Consider the following 15749-nt stretch of genomic DNA (forward strand, 5'->3'; position numbering starts at 1 on the left):
ACAGGCGAAACAATTAAATGCTCTTCTTCCGCTAGCGGTAAAAGGCACACAATTCACCTGTATGTCCACTTTTTGTGAATCGTTTTGCGAAGCGGTGTGCCTTGGCTCAATAAAAGTGGAGAAACACTGCATTAACGAGTGCATTTGACAACCTTCTCTTGAGAATCAGCCAGGCAAGCCAGAGGTTTGACGGGAGGCTGAAGACAAACTCCAGCGCGTAGGCGGCGTGGAGAACGACAAGGCCCGCAGACGGTCCTCCAGATTCAGCGTCGTGAGGATCACAGTCGAACCAGAATAAGTCGAATAAGTTGAAGAGGGCCAAGCGCTCAAAGATGATCCATTCATTGTGGCGCGAACGCTGCGGATGAGGCCATATGAATTATTCGGAGATGATATCGTTTGAATGAACGCCTGCAAATCGGAGCAACCGCAGAACGGAGCGACTGTAACAAAGAGGCAAACCTCACAGTACTCTCTGGGGGCAGTAAGTTTGGGTTTGCGTGTTTGTATAGCTTCTTAAAACACGCATGACAGACAACAAAAATATTTGCATGGCAGCATGACATTAGGCGGGTGGCTGCCTAGCTTGGACGGGACACGACACGCTTCGTGTCCCGTCCTGAATTTGTACTTTGTTTCGCACGTTTGCCATATTTTAGTGCTGCTTGAATGCGACGTGAGCAAAGACGGAAAAGTATTCATGATGTGTACTCATTTAAGAAGTAGGCTACAGTCACGTACGTGTTTCAAAAGACACCAAACCATCAAAACTTGTGTGGTAAGGAAGTATTTGTACCTTTGTACTTTCCACCACTTATGAGCTTGTGCTTTGTTTGTATTACTTATCTAAAACCCACTCAGCTTCAAACAAATATTATGTGTTCTCTTTTACCGACGAAAGACCCATCATTGCATGACGTTGTCACTGTGGGACAGCAATGGCCCGCCTAATTCGTTTTCCAAAACTTTCCATTCATTTATTTCTAGTTAATGATTGCACTATATAGTCCACTATATTAGAACAAAATAATAACGTAAGAAAAAAAATAAAGTGAAAAAATAATAAGCAGGCGCAACATAATGATTCACCGGAATTATTCAATCGTGTTTACTTGCTGACAACGAATATGCATATCATTAATACGACTTTGATCACAGGGACATATAGATACTTTTTCAGTGATACGCGTTTTTTAATTCAGCAATCAGATGCCGAAATATTAGATTAACGCCACATGACAAACGTTCAGAGTGTGATGATGTCGAGGTGACAACGTGTTCATGAACGCACCGTTGGAGACGTCACGTAGCGCGCAAGAATGCAGGCCATTGATTGGTCCGAGACCCCTGCGTCACCGTCTTTGGGGAGCGCTCGATTTGGATGACACACAAACTGTATTATGTTCAGCGCCTATTCGAAAACATTACATACACCGCCCTCGTGGACGCACAAAACGACGAATCGATGAAACAACGCGGCGAATGTGGAAACGACAGTGGACGACGCACGAATTAGTGGCGGGAGACGGAGTCCGTAGTAAATACACAAAGTCACATTCTGCAGAGAGGAATGGACACATTTGGAGTTTATGCGCTCTTTGGAGTAGACGCGTCACCTCAACGACTGCTCAGGTACGCCCAAGGCTATAAAACATCAACTGAATAGCTCTGTTGTTTAAAATTGCTTCAACAAAGTTGCCTGCTGAATATCTCCAAATGGCTCTCCCGTGCCTGGCTATCGTAATATGGCCCTTCACGCTGTTCCTCAACAGCACTCCAAAAGTAAACCTTCTCGATTTTTACAAGGTTGAAAGTTTGCACATTTCTCTCCATTTTTTTGGGCCAGCGAAGAGGGGCCCCGGGGGGTGTCTGTTGCCGTACCGTCGAGCGTCCACCAGGTGGTGGTGTTTAGCAGCGGGCCTTGGGGCGAGAGGATTTGCGTCAACGCGGACCTTTACGACGCTCATCGGACCCCCATCGCCATCGGGAAGCTGACTCCTTATAACAGGTCAGACGCCTCAGCTGTTTGAGCGCCACTAACATGTTCAGTGCATATATAGTATATACTGCATCTAAAAGTCGATTGTTGTCCCGCTAGAATGCAGAACCGTCCAGTAAGAAAGTCTTTTGCTTATTTGGCGAATGCCGTAGATGTCTGTCTTGGGAGCAGTGGGAAGAAGAGACATGGACGAATGGTGCTACCCTGAGTGTCACACTAGAAGGAGGGCATCTGGTAAAAGAATCGCTTTGATGGGCAAAGGTCATAAAACCGCAACCAGGAATTGACGCCGTTTATTTGTCCTCAGGCCAAAGACAGTTGTTCTGAACCTGCACTCATTCTGCCCATCAAGGAGCACACGCCGAAGGTAACGCACAGTGGGGGTACTTGAATCGATCGATTGAACTGTCTACTCCCTAATTTGCCGTTACCGGCTCCTCTATTTTGTTCAACCTCTGCGGATGACGACCTGGGCTCGAAAAGACGCGAGTAGAGCGTGCGTTGTTCTTTGTGCTGCCAGGATGCCGCCGCCGCCGCCGCTCCTCTCGCAGGCCGAGCGCTCAACTGCACAAGGAAGAGAAAGCGAGCTGCGCGGGGAGAGCTTGACACGGGCAAGGATGTCAGGATGGCGGCGGGTGAGGAGCAGGTGGAGAACGCGTGTCCCAGCAGCAGCTCGGAGCAAAGCACACCTGCGCGCAAAGTCCACCGGCGCGCCAAAGGCGGGAAGAAGCTTTTTCCCGGCAGGGGCAACGCAGCCAAAAGTCAAGGAGGTGAGATACTTTGAGTACAACTGACTTATGACGGCAGCACTAGTCCCAACTCTACTCTTGCAAGTGCTATCATTAAATGGAGCAGCGAGCACCAACGTGAAAAGTACAAGTGAGAAACTGGGGGCTGTCCTCAGTCAGCTGCAGTCAGACAAGCCCGGCTTGTTTTTCGCAGGAAAAACAAAGTCGCGATGACGCTATTCTTGAGCTCGTCTACGGTGTTTCGAATCGTTTGTTGGCATGAAGCTAAGCTGAGTTTCCTCTGTGGTCGTTTGAACATTTCCTTTCATTTGTGTTGGGCTCCACACTAAACGTCACCAGGACTTTCCCATGATGTTCCAGCGGCGTCACCGTCGGGTCGCTGGGGTCACATGCTTTGCCCCGTCGACGCCCAGACGGCCATCTTGATTGGGGGTCAAGGAGCCAGGATGCAGTTCTGCAAAGATCCTTTGTGGAAGCTCCGCACAGGTCTGCCTGCGCGCGAGTGCCAGGGTTCAAGACGGCCATTTTGGAAAAGGCCTTTTCTCCTGAGCCGGCCCGCTTGTCCCGCAGAGGACCTGTCCTGGGTGGCGGCCGAGACGCTGGCACGGGGTCCCACTCCCGAGGCCAGGATCGGCCACACGGCCGTCTACGACCCGGACTCCAGGCGCATCTTTGTGTTCGGCGGCTCCAACAACAAAAAGTGGTTCAACGACGTCCACATCCTGGACACGCAAAGCTGGAAGTGGACCATGGTGGAGGTCAGGGTCAACTTTGGGGAAGTTTCAAAATGATGCCACTCTCATTCGTTCCGTGATCACCATGTGGGTACAAAACACTCATCTCAAAAAGATTCATCCGTAACGCATTCGTTGTCGACGAATCCTTGATTTCTTCGACCTCCTAAATTCATTGATGTGAGTATCGTTATTGTCCGCTTCTGTTTGTGTACAAATATCTGTCGCTTAAAGAGTGATGACATCGCCTCATCAATGCTAGATATATTAGCGCATGTATGGTGTTTTGCGTGGTGTGTTAGCATTAAGCTAGTGGGCATTCAAAGTGATCTTTTTTTTTGAAATGTCAAACCTGCGCCGTCGTTCGTGTATCTGACGAAAACACCCTCTCAATGATTCCCCCCCCCCCTTTTCAGGCCCAAGGGAAGGTGCCCCCGCTGGCTTACCACAGCTGCAGCCTGTTTCGCGGGGAGCTCTTTGTGCTGGGAGGGGTTTTCCCTCGGCCCAACCCGCAGCCGGACGGCTGCAGCGACTCCCTGTACATCTTCGACCCCCGGCTGTCCATCTGGTATCAGCCCATCGTCGTCGGCGACGCGCCGTCCCCCCGCTCGGGGTAAGGACGCTCCATACGCAGCCGCCGCGCGCCCGTCTCGCCGCGCGCCCGTCTCGCCGCGCCCACGCCGCTTTGACAAACGACTCTGTCCCGCTTTGCGTTGCAGTCACTCGGCCTGCGTGATGCCGCGGGGGAAGATTTACGTCTTCGGCGGGTGGGACACGCCTGTGTGCTACAACGACATGTCCGTGTTGGACCTCGGTGAGACGCGCGGCCGACTGTGCTTCAAAATGGACGCCGTGGCGTGGCGTGGCGTGACGTGACGTGACGTGACGTGACGTGGCGTGACGTGGCGTGACGTGGCGTGACGTGACGTGACGTGACGTGACGTGACGTAACCTTTCTTTTCCAGGTTTGATGGAGTTTTCTGCTGTTCAAACGAGCGGAAGGGCGCCCTCCCCCCGATGGTAAACCCGTTGACATCGCCTCAAAACTAGGGATGTGACGATTCACTCAAGCCCCGATTCGATTTGATTTTCAGTTGGATTCACCTTTTTTCAAAATTGCTACCATGCTTTCAAAATTGCTACCATGCTTGTGATTGTGCAGCCATCCACAAACGCAATGACGTTTGGCGCAAGCGCAGCATTTGATCTACACACGCAAAATGTGCTATGCATCCGGAATGAAAAAAACGTCATCACCTAGATGCATTTAATCAACTCGAATTCCGATGAATGGCTACATCCCTACTCAAAGCACGTCGATTAGAAACTCTGCCTGCGTGTGTGTGTGTGTGTGTGTGTGTGTGTGCGCGTGCGCGCGCGTCTCACAGCTGGCACGGCAGCGCCGTCATCTCGGCCACAAAGTTCTTGATCCACGGCGGCTATAACGGAAACAGCTCCCTCAGCGACGCCTTTGTTTTCGACACAGGTGAGCAGTCGTACCGAATCGCGGCCCCGCGATGTCGCGTTTTGGTCCAATTTCATTTTGATGTAACGTCATGGATTTTTACAATATCGCTACCATACAATAATGTCAACGGGGGGGGTTCACTGTCTGTCACAATGGAAACATTGCCACCTTTTCATTGCCTGACGTCGTAGAGACAAGCACCTGGACGGAGGTGAGGCTGCCGCAGCTGTCGCTCGCCCGGGCGGGTCACTCCATCGTCGTCATGGCGGCCGGCGGGCGGCAAGCGGACAAAACGCTGCTGGTGTTCGGCGGCGGCGACAACGAGGGCGCCTTTTACGCCGACGTGACCGCCGTCGGCGTCAAGGAGCTGCTCGCTTTCCTTTGACGGTTTGACGCCGCACACGTGGAGTTTGCCTTCACTCTTTGTTTATTTTTTGGTTTTCAGTTTTACTTTTTATCGTTGCATTTGTCATAGTTTCCATTCTATTGCAGTCACATGAAAAAAAAGTGTGTTTTTGTATGAATTCACATGAATAAATTGAGTGAACTTGAAAGGAAGTAGCTCTTATTTCGTGTGCGGAAATGAGAACGAGTGAAGCATGAAAGTTGTACGTTTTCAAGGTCGGAGAATTGCCGGAAACGGCTACCGTGCCGTGGTTTTGGCGTTCGTAGAGGAAAAGTCGTCCGATTCCCGGCTGTTTGCGTCGCTGTGGAAATGTGTCCCATTTGACCCGAACTGCGCGTCGCTGTTGAACTCTCCCAAATGCCACTTTTCCTCCCTCCCGTTGGTGTCGGCAGCCGCCCCCCTGCTTTGCGTCAGCGCGGGAGAGCGAGGAAGGAAGTGCCGAAATAAGCGGGAGCGGCGGCGCGCCCCGGCTTGAACGCCGTTCTGGGCTTTTTTTTCTTTTTTCTTCTTCCCCCCCCCCTTCCAGTCGCAGCTCCGGCGGAGTCACAGGCACAAAGTCGCCATGAAGACCGTCAGGGTTTTTGTCCTGCTGCTAACATCGGCGCGCGTCTTCATGCCGGGTAAGAGAATCGGCTTCATTGTTGTCTTTGTTGTTCTTTTTTTCAGCCGGGGTGTCGGGCTCAATTTTCTTGACGGCGCCCGACGGGAGTTTTGCTTTGAAAATCATACAAATGTGTAATAAGCACATTATTCGGACTGCCAAATTCATAGATTCAGTGGCGCCTTGCCATTTCAACATGTTTGGAGTCAGGCAAACAGAGCTCTGTAACGTACTTTCTAAAATCTGACTGTCATGACATCATTAGCTAGGATGTAATGAGTTCAACCGTTTTTGCCCCATCAATGCGCATTGTGCTGCTCCTTCTGGTGCGTCTCTAACTGAGAAACATCAAGAACAGTTTGACGCGCCACTCTGGAGGCTGCAGACGTCGTGGTTCTTTGCAGAGGACGAAGAATAAGTAAAGGAGACCTGCTCGAATATTGTTGTACGGTTTGTCTCCACGTCAACCGGGAGTAGCGGTAAGCAGCTCGTAGCCTCCGTTTTGAAGAATTGTTCGCTATCTGTCGATCGCCGAACAATTTGGGGTCGTTGAGAGCGTCTCCGTTGGAATGACTGGAAGTTGATCTGACGCAGCTTTGATTTGCCCGTCCGACGCTTTGAACCATCAAAGCAGACGCTCGCAAATGAGCCCTCTCGAGGGACGCGGACCGGACAATGGGAGTCGTTTCTTTGACGCAGAGGAAAAAGTCTCTCGGTGTGTTTGTTTATCTGCTCTGTGCGCCGCCAAAAGCGCTTTCATGCGCTGCGCCCCGCGCCGGCCCGATAGGTGATCCGGGCCCAGATAGCGCCGTCGGGAGCCAAAGTGCCCTCGTTCTCACAGGGGCGGCACAACCAAATCGGGAGGGAATAACTTTCCGGAGGGATCAAACGTCCTTCGGTTCAGTCGGAAGGGCGGAGCCGCGCGTCCTGGCGAGTCGTCGTCCGTGCGGCTGACAAGTGTGAGCGGAGGAAGTGCGGGGTCAAAGGTCAGGGGGGCAACAACAGCACGGAGGACAGGATGCGCCTTCGCTCGCTCCCAGCCCAGGTTGGCGGCTGCGCCGGCGGCGGTCGTGGCAATCAATCAAAAATCAAACGGTTGTTGACTTGCCGCTGCTCGCGGCCTCGGTTTCCGGAGGAACCGAAAATAACCTTTACGGGTTTTCCCAGACGGTCAAATGAGGTCAGGCCGAGAAACCCCGAGAACCCGACAAAAGTGTTTGCGATGTGCTTTTGTTGAGGAGTAAAATTGTCAGAATGCAAATCATTTCGACACTTTTTTTTCCCCACATTTCAATGGGCACGGCGCTCCTCCTCCTGCTACGCGCACCTCGACCGCTTGAGGGCAATATAATACAAACGTAGCTGCTCAATCACCTGAAGTAATCGTTGCCATTCTTCACGGAGGATAAAGAACATGTGCCTGTGAGTATTGTTATCATTTTTTCATGCGTTGCTCCACCAAAAAGGAACGGTCCTTAGGGCTTACGTGACCGAGCGGACGCAATCCCGCATCGCAAACCGGATCAGAATCAACAAGAAAGGACGATCAGAAACAAGGCGGTAGCAGACGGACAGGCGGGCAGACAGGCGGGCAGACGGACAGGCAGGCAGACGGGCAGACGGGCAGACATGCAGGCAGACGGGCAGACGGGCAGACAGGCAGGCAAGTCAGCGAGGCCTGCCATTCAGGACGGGATGGGGCTTTTCCCGAGCGGAGCCCTCCTCCACCGAATTGTCGCGTCTCCGCGCCCTCATGTTAGCAGGCACTACAGAAATGTCGCTGTAGCGGTTGGCTCGCCTCTTGTGCTGTGGCCTTTGCTAGGCGAGAGGAGAGAAAAGTTTGCGTGGGCCCGCAAAACAAAACTGCGGCTCGCTGGTGTGTCCAGGCAAATTGCCTTCTTCCCTAAATTGTGCTGCTCTTTCCTCCACGCCGGTCTGCTCCAAAGTGTCAACGGAGGAAATGCTCGGGCATCAGCAGGCGGACGGTCCCACCGCCGTCGCAGCAATGACAACAAACCGCCGGGGTGAATACAAACGTCGCTTCCGGGGCCCGACCGATTCATCGGCCGGCTGATTTTCTTTTCCCGCCAATGATTTGTCTTGTTAAGTTCAACAAAAACTATGGTGATACAATCAAATGTTCTGCCTGGAAAAAAAAAAAGAGAGAGAGTCCGAGGGCTATTTTCACAAGATCGATCGGCCGATTAATTGCTTATCACAAATTTGACTCTGCCAAATGGGCATCGGCCTCAAGAAATCCCCATCGGTCGGGCCCCGCGGTTTGCTGCAACCGAGTCTTGGCCTCTTGCTCATTTTGCCGTTTCGTCCCTTTGAGCAGCCCTGACAGCGTCTGCCGCGGCGCCCGCGGGCCCGGCGCCCGCCACGCCGGCGCCTCCGGCGGTAACCGCCGGAAAGCCCTCGGAGAGCGGTGAGTCCGTCAAACATCTTCAAAGACGGTTCGGTATTGATGTTGACGTTTTCCTTCAGCAAAAACCGTCCCGGCGGCGACGACGGCGACGGCGGCAACGACGGCGACGGCGGCGGCGACGGCGGCGGCGGCGGCGGCGGCGACGGCGGCGGCGGCGACGACGGCGGCGGCGGCGGCGACGGCGGCAACGGCAACGTCTCCCTCGCCAATGTCGACACGGCCCAACGTGACATCGCCGGCGGACGAGAAAAGTTGTAGCTTTCGACATAGTGTCTGAGCCTGGCTTAGCAGCGAGTGGTCCTACATTGTTTTCTTTTCATTTTTGTGTTCACGATCAGCTACAACCGAAGGCGCGCCAAATAACAGCACCCGGCCAAGGAGCGCCGACTCCCACACGGACATCGCCATCCCGCAGACTCAAGGTAAGAGGGCAACGCGCCGTTCGTTGACTTGCGCACAACTCGCCGCTAAATACGATTCGATCGCAAATCGGAGCAAGCCCCACCTTGGCCCCTCTGCAACCTGACAACGGTACTGCCGCGTATGTTGCACTCGGATTCATCATCTTCTTCTTTTCCTTTCAACAACCGCCCCGTTGTACTTTCAGCGATGCCTCGGCACGAGACGGGCCCGGCCACCGAGAAAATTCCGGGTAAGTTGCGGACCAAGCCCAACGATAGGGCTGCTCGATCGTGCTCCCAAAAATTATTAGCGAGATTATTTCGGTAATAATTGAAATAGAGTGTTGGATATAAATGCGTATTAATAATCGTTTTTCACGGTTATGCCAATTTTGTCATCGTAATTGTAATTGAATTTCGATGAATTGCTCAGCCCTACCCAACAAAGTGCATTTTAAATAGTTGACGTCACTTTACAATCCATTTGCACATTTCTTTTTTTTTTTTTTTTTCTTTCGGGGTCACAATTCATGTTTTGAGCATTGTTGCTATCACTGCGGCATTCGTACAATTCAATTTGATTGGATTTACTGCACAATTGCACAACTTATATTGCTAATGACACTCCATAGATTGTACATTAGAACCGTACAATTTTGGAGGGAGTTTCTTTTTTGCCTGGTGTAAAACTCGCTCCCCAGTGAAATTGCACACCTGATATCATACCGATTCGCTCATTGTTAACGATTATCGAGCGAAATCATTAGCATTAGCGAGATGATCGGTGCCTTTGCGGATCTGAATATCATTCGTAACGTATCGTCAAAGGTCATTCGAGTAGGTTTGTTGGTTTTTGTTTAGTTAGTCTAGTTTTTATTAGTTTTAGCATTTTTTTCAAAAATGGAAGGATTTGTTAAGTGCAAGATTTACAAAAAAAATAAAATAAAAAAAAAGGCAACTGCAAATACAGTCAACCACGATTCTCAAGCGACTGTTTAACGTCCCTTCTTCTGTAACGATGGACAACAGTACGGAAATAAATACATTTGGAAACCCCCAAACTCTTGTACTGGGTGATATTAATTGACCGTGATGAAAACACAAGACATTTTCGCTAGAATTAGAGTTTCATAAACATAAGTTGTACATTCAGTTAGTGGTGATTTTTTAGAAGCATTTTCGTTTTTGTTTCATTTTGTGAAAGAGGAAGTCAACCCCCAAATTTTCTTGACAATGATATGTTCTATGCGCCCCCGCTAGTCTTAACACGGACGGCATTGTGACTGATATCGTGTTTGCGGAATATGAACGAAGCAGCAAAATGCGCCCGTTTTTGTCCATCTCAGGGGGGCCGGCCATTTTGCCACTTTCTGTCGACCGAAGCAACCGATCGCGGCTCGCCTGGTTCCTGAAGCTGAGGCGCGATTGGTCGTTGCCTGAGCCCCGAGCACCTGCGATGTCATTTTCAGTCCACAGAAAGTGACAAAATGGCCGCCCCCTGAGATGGACAAAAACGGGCGCATTTTGCTGCTTCGTTCATGTTCCGCAAACACGATATCAGTCACAATGCCGTCCGTGTTAAGACTAGTGGGGCTGCGTAGAAGGTATTCTTGTAAAGAAGATTTTGGGGTTGACTTCCCCTCTAACCCCCCCAAAATTGCGATTGTGATTGGAAAGGTCCTCAGGTTGGCCGCGGCGACAAAGAGGTCGCCGGAGCAGGTAAGCGCCTGCACGGGCTGCGTCAAACTGAGCCGGGCGGCGTCCGAGCCCGACAGGCTCGCCGCGAGATTTTCTTTGGTTTGTTTCTGTTTTCAGCTTCGGACAAAAGACTTTGGTGGATTTTGCTGCCCATCCTGCTGGTGGCCTCCGCCGCCTTCATCGTCCTCAAGTTCAAATGCAAGAAGATCCACGACCACACCGGTACGTTACCGATGTCACCCATATGGTCACGTAAGGTCAAATGATACATTTTTGATTTTTTTATTGTATTTTTGGGATTCCTTCCAACAGAGACGCTTGATACTGGAACTGAGAAGTAAGTTGCAAGCGTGAATGCTGGCGTTGCGTTGACACTGCGCCCCCAAAGTGAGCCACCTGCCACCCTCGCCCCCTTTTTGTGTCCGCAGCGCGTCCTTCCAGAGCCGCCCGGAAAGCACCAAAGACGGCGTCATGCTTCTCGGCGTCAAGTCGGCAGCTGGCGAGGACAACGGTGAGCCGTCTTCTGCGGGGGCGGGGGCTGGGGCTGGGGCTGGGGCGGGGGCGACGGCGAAGGTGGGGGCGACGGCGAAGGCGGGGGCGAAGGCGAAGGCGGGGGATTCGGGCCCGGACTGGGCCGCGGAAGGTGTTTCCTGTGATTTGGAGCAGCCGCCCTGCAGCCGGCAGCAGGGCCCAAAAGATAGCCGCTTCCTAACATAAACACGCATTTGTTTTGGCCAGGGGCTATTGTGTGCCGACGGAATGTCACCGTGGCCCAGACACGCGCGCGCACACCCCCACACGTCACGTATGTGTGTGTGTATGCGCCCATGCATCTTATGTGGTTTATCAACACTTGACTTGGCCGTGAGCTTCAGAGGGAACTTGAGTCATTTTTAAGGAATTCCGCAGAGGAAGAAAGTGTTTATGCCGTCTCTGTATGTCGGATTCCTTTGGAAACACTTTACAAAATACTGGGGGGTGGGGGGGGGGGTGTCGAGGTTGGGGGTGGGAACGAAATCCAGACAGTTTGAGATACAATATAAGTGTCTCCTCCTCCCAGTTGAGACGCAAATGTTTTTTTCTGTCACTTTTCAAGCGTGACCAGGTCTTTGCTGCGCGTTGTGCAGCAGCGCCAGCAGCGCCATCTAGTGTCTCTTTCCGAAAGTACACCAAGTCTCATGCGCGTGTTTTCTTCCCATTTCTGTTGCAGCTGCAAGATGAAGTGAAGAGAAGAGGTCATGCAGGCATCCTCAAGTGGCGCTGCCTTTCAACCTCAAGTAACCCTTTGCATGTTCACGGCGCAGGAAATGACGCGGCCCTCTGCGCTCAGGTCAACAGCAGAATAAAATCATTGTCATTGGAGAAACAAAAGACTACGCATGACTCTTTGAATCTGATATGAACTTAATTCAGTGGCACGTCAACAAAGGTAAGCCCAATTAGGATCAGATCCTTCTCGTCTCGTCTCGTCTCGTCGTATTTACTCATGCATGCTCATAGCCGACAGTGGATCCTCGTAACTTTTTTTTGTTTGTGTTTCTAAATGACAGTGCGGTTATTTTGGAACTGAATTGAAACCTTGTCAAGAAAACGCATCAGGCAAATATTTTGAAGCGATGTCATTTGTAGATTTAAGGGTCAAATGAATCCAGTCTAACTGTCAGCCGCTTTCTGTGGCATATATTTGAAACGAACGGTGCTGTATTTTGAATTGCTAGACCACTCAGTGAGGACGGAGTGCCCAAAAAAACAAAGACACGAGTGCAGCGTGACCTCCTCTTCATAAGCCGGTGTTTATTAGCAGGCGGCGTTTTGTGAGGCCGGTGACATGGGGCGGTGAGATCTCGGTGGCCCGTGTGAAAAATCTCCATTGCGTAATTCACCTGAAGCGGCAGACCAAGCGAGCGTGACCCACTTCAGAGAAACAAAAAGTCATCTTAAAGCCAATCTGCTCCCGTGACCTCCTTCCTCAGTTCAGTGAGACCATCTGCAACCTTTGTAACGCGACTCCGGCCAAGCTCGTATGACTGTGGCCACGCATTCGCCAATGAGGAGGCATCTCCAACGCGGTTTTTTCATCTCGCTGCAAAGTACAACGGCAAAGTTTGCATTTTCATTTAGTTGGCCCACGTAATGCACAGTTAAAATGCTCGTAAGGATTTTATGACAAGGTGTGAAATGTAGGTCAATGCCATCGTGCTTGCACAAGCACAGTGGAGGGTTTTTTTTCGGGGTTTTTTTTTCTACTACTGTAAGTCCATATGTTGAAGGCAGCTGCATGTGACTGCAGGAAACACGCTGTGGTCTGTCGGATTCCTTGACCTGGGGCCAGCTGACCTACAAGGGTGCCCGGGATCCAGTTACCGAAGGATCAGGCTGTGCGGTGACCAACTTTTACTGGGGCAGGCGACAGAACAATGTTAGGCATAAGACTAGAAGATAGAAATGATCTGAATAAGATACAGCGTACAGTGTTCAGTCATTATTATTCGGTCTTTTACTTTTTGCTGTACAATAAAACGTACACGATTGGCCAATCATTTCAGGCCAAGCTTGATTGAGCAGCCAATGGGAAAGGCCGCGGTACCTGATTGGTTAAGCCCCTGGGTCAGCTGACCACGGGGAGGCTATAACAGGTGGCACCGCCACCGTGACGGCGCTCTGCTCGGTGCAGTGTAAAGTCTTATCGACATATATTTGTGTGTTTGTCACCTAATTTATGAGAAAAGGGAACCATCCAAGTTTAATTTATTCGTGTGCTAACTGTAAGGTGAGTTGTTTCATTTCTGTGCGGTGTTCCAAGTTCAGGAGCTTAATTAGCCACCTAGCTAATTTAGAGCTCTACTCCATTGATTGATTTTTTTTTTTTTCTCCCTCCCCTAATAGTGGTGAAGAAACGGCGTCAAAATGGTTGCCACAAGCACATTGAAGCCCAAATCAAACGAGTGCGTCTCTGACGTGACTGAGTGGAGTTGCGACCAGGCTTCCTGGGAAAAAGGTGAGTTTCGTTGCCCTTTTGCTGGCTTTACTCGTGCTAATTAGGCTGCGCACCTTGATGACGCCATCGGTTTCCCATAAATTCCTTCCTTCAACCTGTATCTCATCAATGTTTTTGTATAGATTTACATTGAATGTATATCATTTTCACCCCCGTAGTGTTATTTGTTTGTATGTAAATGCTAAATTGTCATTTTTTTTCTTGATTGTAAATGAATATGTTAGTTACTATTCTATCTATTGTCACTGTCCTGTGAAAACACTTTTTGGGAAAAATGTTTAATTTTCACGTCGATGCAATGTCTGTAACGCGGAAACACCTTTCACGTATTAATAAGAAAATTGGGGGAAAAAAGGACATACCGGTAAGTGTTTTTCACATGAGTGTTTTTTTTTGAAAGCCTGTATTGAAAACAAAAATGGGCAACTGTGAAATTGTTGAGGTATTTTATCAATGTTTTTAATGGTGGTTTGATGGCTTTTATTGTACTTGTGTAAAATGTTTACACTCTAAAAACAGTTGTGTTAAAAATGACACTAATTTTGGGTTAAAAATAGACTGATCCATTACTTGGGTCAATTTGACCCAACTTTCTTGTTTTTCATTGCAGAAACAATCCAAAAATGGGAACAACCTCCAAAAATGGGCTGTTTTGTGCGAACACATGCAAGAAAGTGGGTCAAATGGACCCCAATTAGTGGATCAGTCCATTTTTGACACCAAATGGTGTTATTTTTAACCCAACTGTTTTTAGAGTGTGTTGGACTGAATGAGTGGCTGTTTTCACTGTTGAGCACCCTTTTGTTGTCGTGTTTGTTACTCAAAATGCCATCATGCAGCATCAGACGTGAAAGAGAAAAGACACACTTTTCCACAGGCCCCCGACAGAGTCCCGGATAAAATATTTGCATTGACTCTCTAGAACCCGATTTGTGGGATCCCTGCTGGGCCGAGGCCCCGAGGAATTCGGAAGCCACCAAGGATGGAAGCTGCCTCCGGCTGGCCAAAACGCTGGAGAGCTGCCTGTCGCGAGCCAAAAGGTCAACGCTCCACTGCGCCGCCGTGCTGGTCCCGGAGCAGCTCACGCGGCGGATTGCGGGCCAGGTGCTGCGCCTGGCGTCCTGCGAGCCGTGCGGCCTGCGCGGCTGCGTCCTGGACGTGCTCCTGGAAGTAGACAAGGGCTGCAAGCGGCTGGAGCGCTTGGTTTACGACGCCAGCGTGGTGCCCACCTTTGAGCTGACTCTGGTGTTCAAGCAGGACGCCGCCGCCGCCGCCGCCTGGCCCAGCTTGCGCGACTTGCTCTTCATGGGCACCTGCTTCGCACCCACCTTTGGGCGCGCGCTGAAACTTAGTCGCGGTTTCCGACTCGTCAAGAAAAAACTGTACTCCTCCTCGGGTGGTACCGTGATCGAGGAGTGCTGAAATATGGGATGTTATGCTGCTCTGGATACATGCGCTTTGCCACAATTGGAAAGAGTGTACACACCCCTGTTCAAATGCAAGGTTTTTGTCTTATATGATATATGTGTTACAAGTATCAAAACATGCTAAATGATGTCAAAACCTTTTCCACCTTTAATGCGACATACAGCGCAATTGGGAAGAATCATTTGGAGATGGAAAGTAAATCAATTTGAATGTGCCTGATTCTGAATGCATCCCGAGTTGGGGGGTGTGCATACCTATGCAACTGCTCTTTCCCCCCCGATTGAGTTTTATAGGTCACATTAAGGGTGGAACAAGTTGTGAAATGGTTCAACTTGTTTTCATTTTTCGTCTCGCAAAACCCTCAAGTTTGAGCAGGGGTGTGTAGACTTTTTATGGCCTGTTTGTTTGTTCACATTCCTCTCTGCAGTTCTCATGATTGGCATTTTAAACTTCTCTCCAGCAATAATGTCCTATCAGGCATTTTTTAAAAGATGAATTTAACTTTGTCGATGCGATGACTGCTTGGCAACAGTCGTCAACATGAATTTGAACAGCAGGCCTCGTGGCAGTCTCCCATTTTGGTTTTTATGTCATTTTTTTTTTCACAGGCAAGCACGTTTTGTTGATGTTTGATGGCACTTTCAAATCCATGTTCGCATTTGATTGAGATCTTTTTTTCCGTCGAGCAGACGAGTAAAACATTTCTTCAACCTTATTCCACCTTTTTTTTGCACACTTGCATAAAACGGGTACAATAGCATCCCAGATGCAGTAAATGGGCTCGTGGCCGTGTTATCAAGGAACACTTGATGTGAATGTTACGAGGCAGGCAGACAAAG

At 50.1% G+C, this 15749-nt stretch overlaps 3 protein-coding genes across 6 annotated transcripts; all 3 read left to right on the forward strand.

Moving 5' to 3' along the window:
- The first annotated feature begins 1387 nt into the window (after positions 1-1387).
- Positions 1388-5504, forward strand: krcp (kelch repeat-containing protein). 3 transcript variants are annotated; one of them, XM_086053343.1, is made up of 12 exons: positions 1388-1632; positions 1847-2008; positions 2152-2233; positions 2307-2366; positions 2520-2769; positions 3109-3234; positions 3319-3506; positions 3899-4095; positions 4202-4296; positions 4448-4502; positions 4871-4968; positions 5142-5504. In XM_086053343.1, the coding sequence occupies exons 1-12, from the start codon at positions 1571-1573 to the stop codon at positions 5333-5335; spliced, it is 1569 nt and encodes a 522-aa protein (XP_085909469.1). In that variant the 5' UTR covers positions 1388-1570; the 3' UTR covers positions 5336-5504. The 3 variants fall into 3 exon arrangements, with proteins under 3 accessions (XP_085909469.1, XP_085909459.1, XP_085909477.1); XM_086053333.1 differs by having other exon boundaries at positions 1391-1632; positions 3088-3234; XM_086053351.1 differs by lacking the exon at positions 4202-4296 and having other exon boundaries at positions 1392-1632; positions 3088-3234; positions 5142-5290.
- A 195-nt stretch (positions 5505-5699) lies between these two features.
- LOC147150672 (uncharacterized) lies at positions 5700-11855 on the forward strand. Of its 2 annotated transcripts, XM_086053366.1 has the most exons (11): positions 5710-5976; positions 7904-7981; positions 8296-8385; positions 8445-8636; positions 8724-8807; positions 8993-9037; positions 10464-10505; positions 10602-10706; positions 10797-10821; positions 10913-10995; positions 11695-11855. In XM_086053366.1, the coding sequence occupies exons 1-11, from the start codon at positions 5919-5921 to the stop codon at positions 11703-11705; spliced, it is 813 nt and encodes a 270-aa protein (XP_085909492.1). In that variant the 5' UTR covers positions 5710-5918; the 3' UTR covers positions 11706-11855. The 2 variants fall into 2 exon arrangements, with proteins under 2 accessions (XP_085909501.1, XP_085909492.1); XM_086053375.1 differs by lacking the exon at positions 7904-7981 and having other exon boundaries at positions 5700-5976.
- Positions 11856-11998: 143 nt separating this feature from the next.
- Positions 11999-15625, forward strand: LOC147150673 (DNA damage-inducible transcript 4-like protein). The gene is made up of 3 exons (XM_086053389.1): positions 11999-13254; positions 13371-13482; positions 14405-15625. Exons 2-3 carry the CDS (start codon positions 13392-13394, stop codon positions 14902-14904), a joined length of 591 nt encoding a protein of 196 aa, XP_085909515.1. The 5' UTR covers positions 11999-13254; positions 13371-13391; the 3' UTR covers positions 14905-15625.
- Positions 15626-15749: the final 124 nt, after the last annotated feature.

Source organism: Filicampus tigris, chromosome 2 (assembly GCF_054856515.1).
Source record: "Filicampus tigris isolate MCC_2025a chromosome 2, RoL_Ftig_1.0, whole genome shotgun sequence".
NCBI lineage: Eukaryota > Metazoa > Chordata > Actinopteri > Syngnathiformes > Syngnathidae > Filicampus > Filicampus tigris.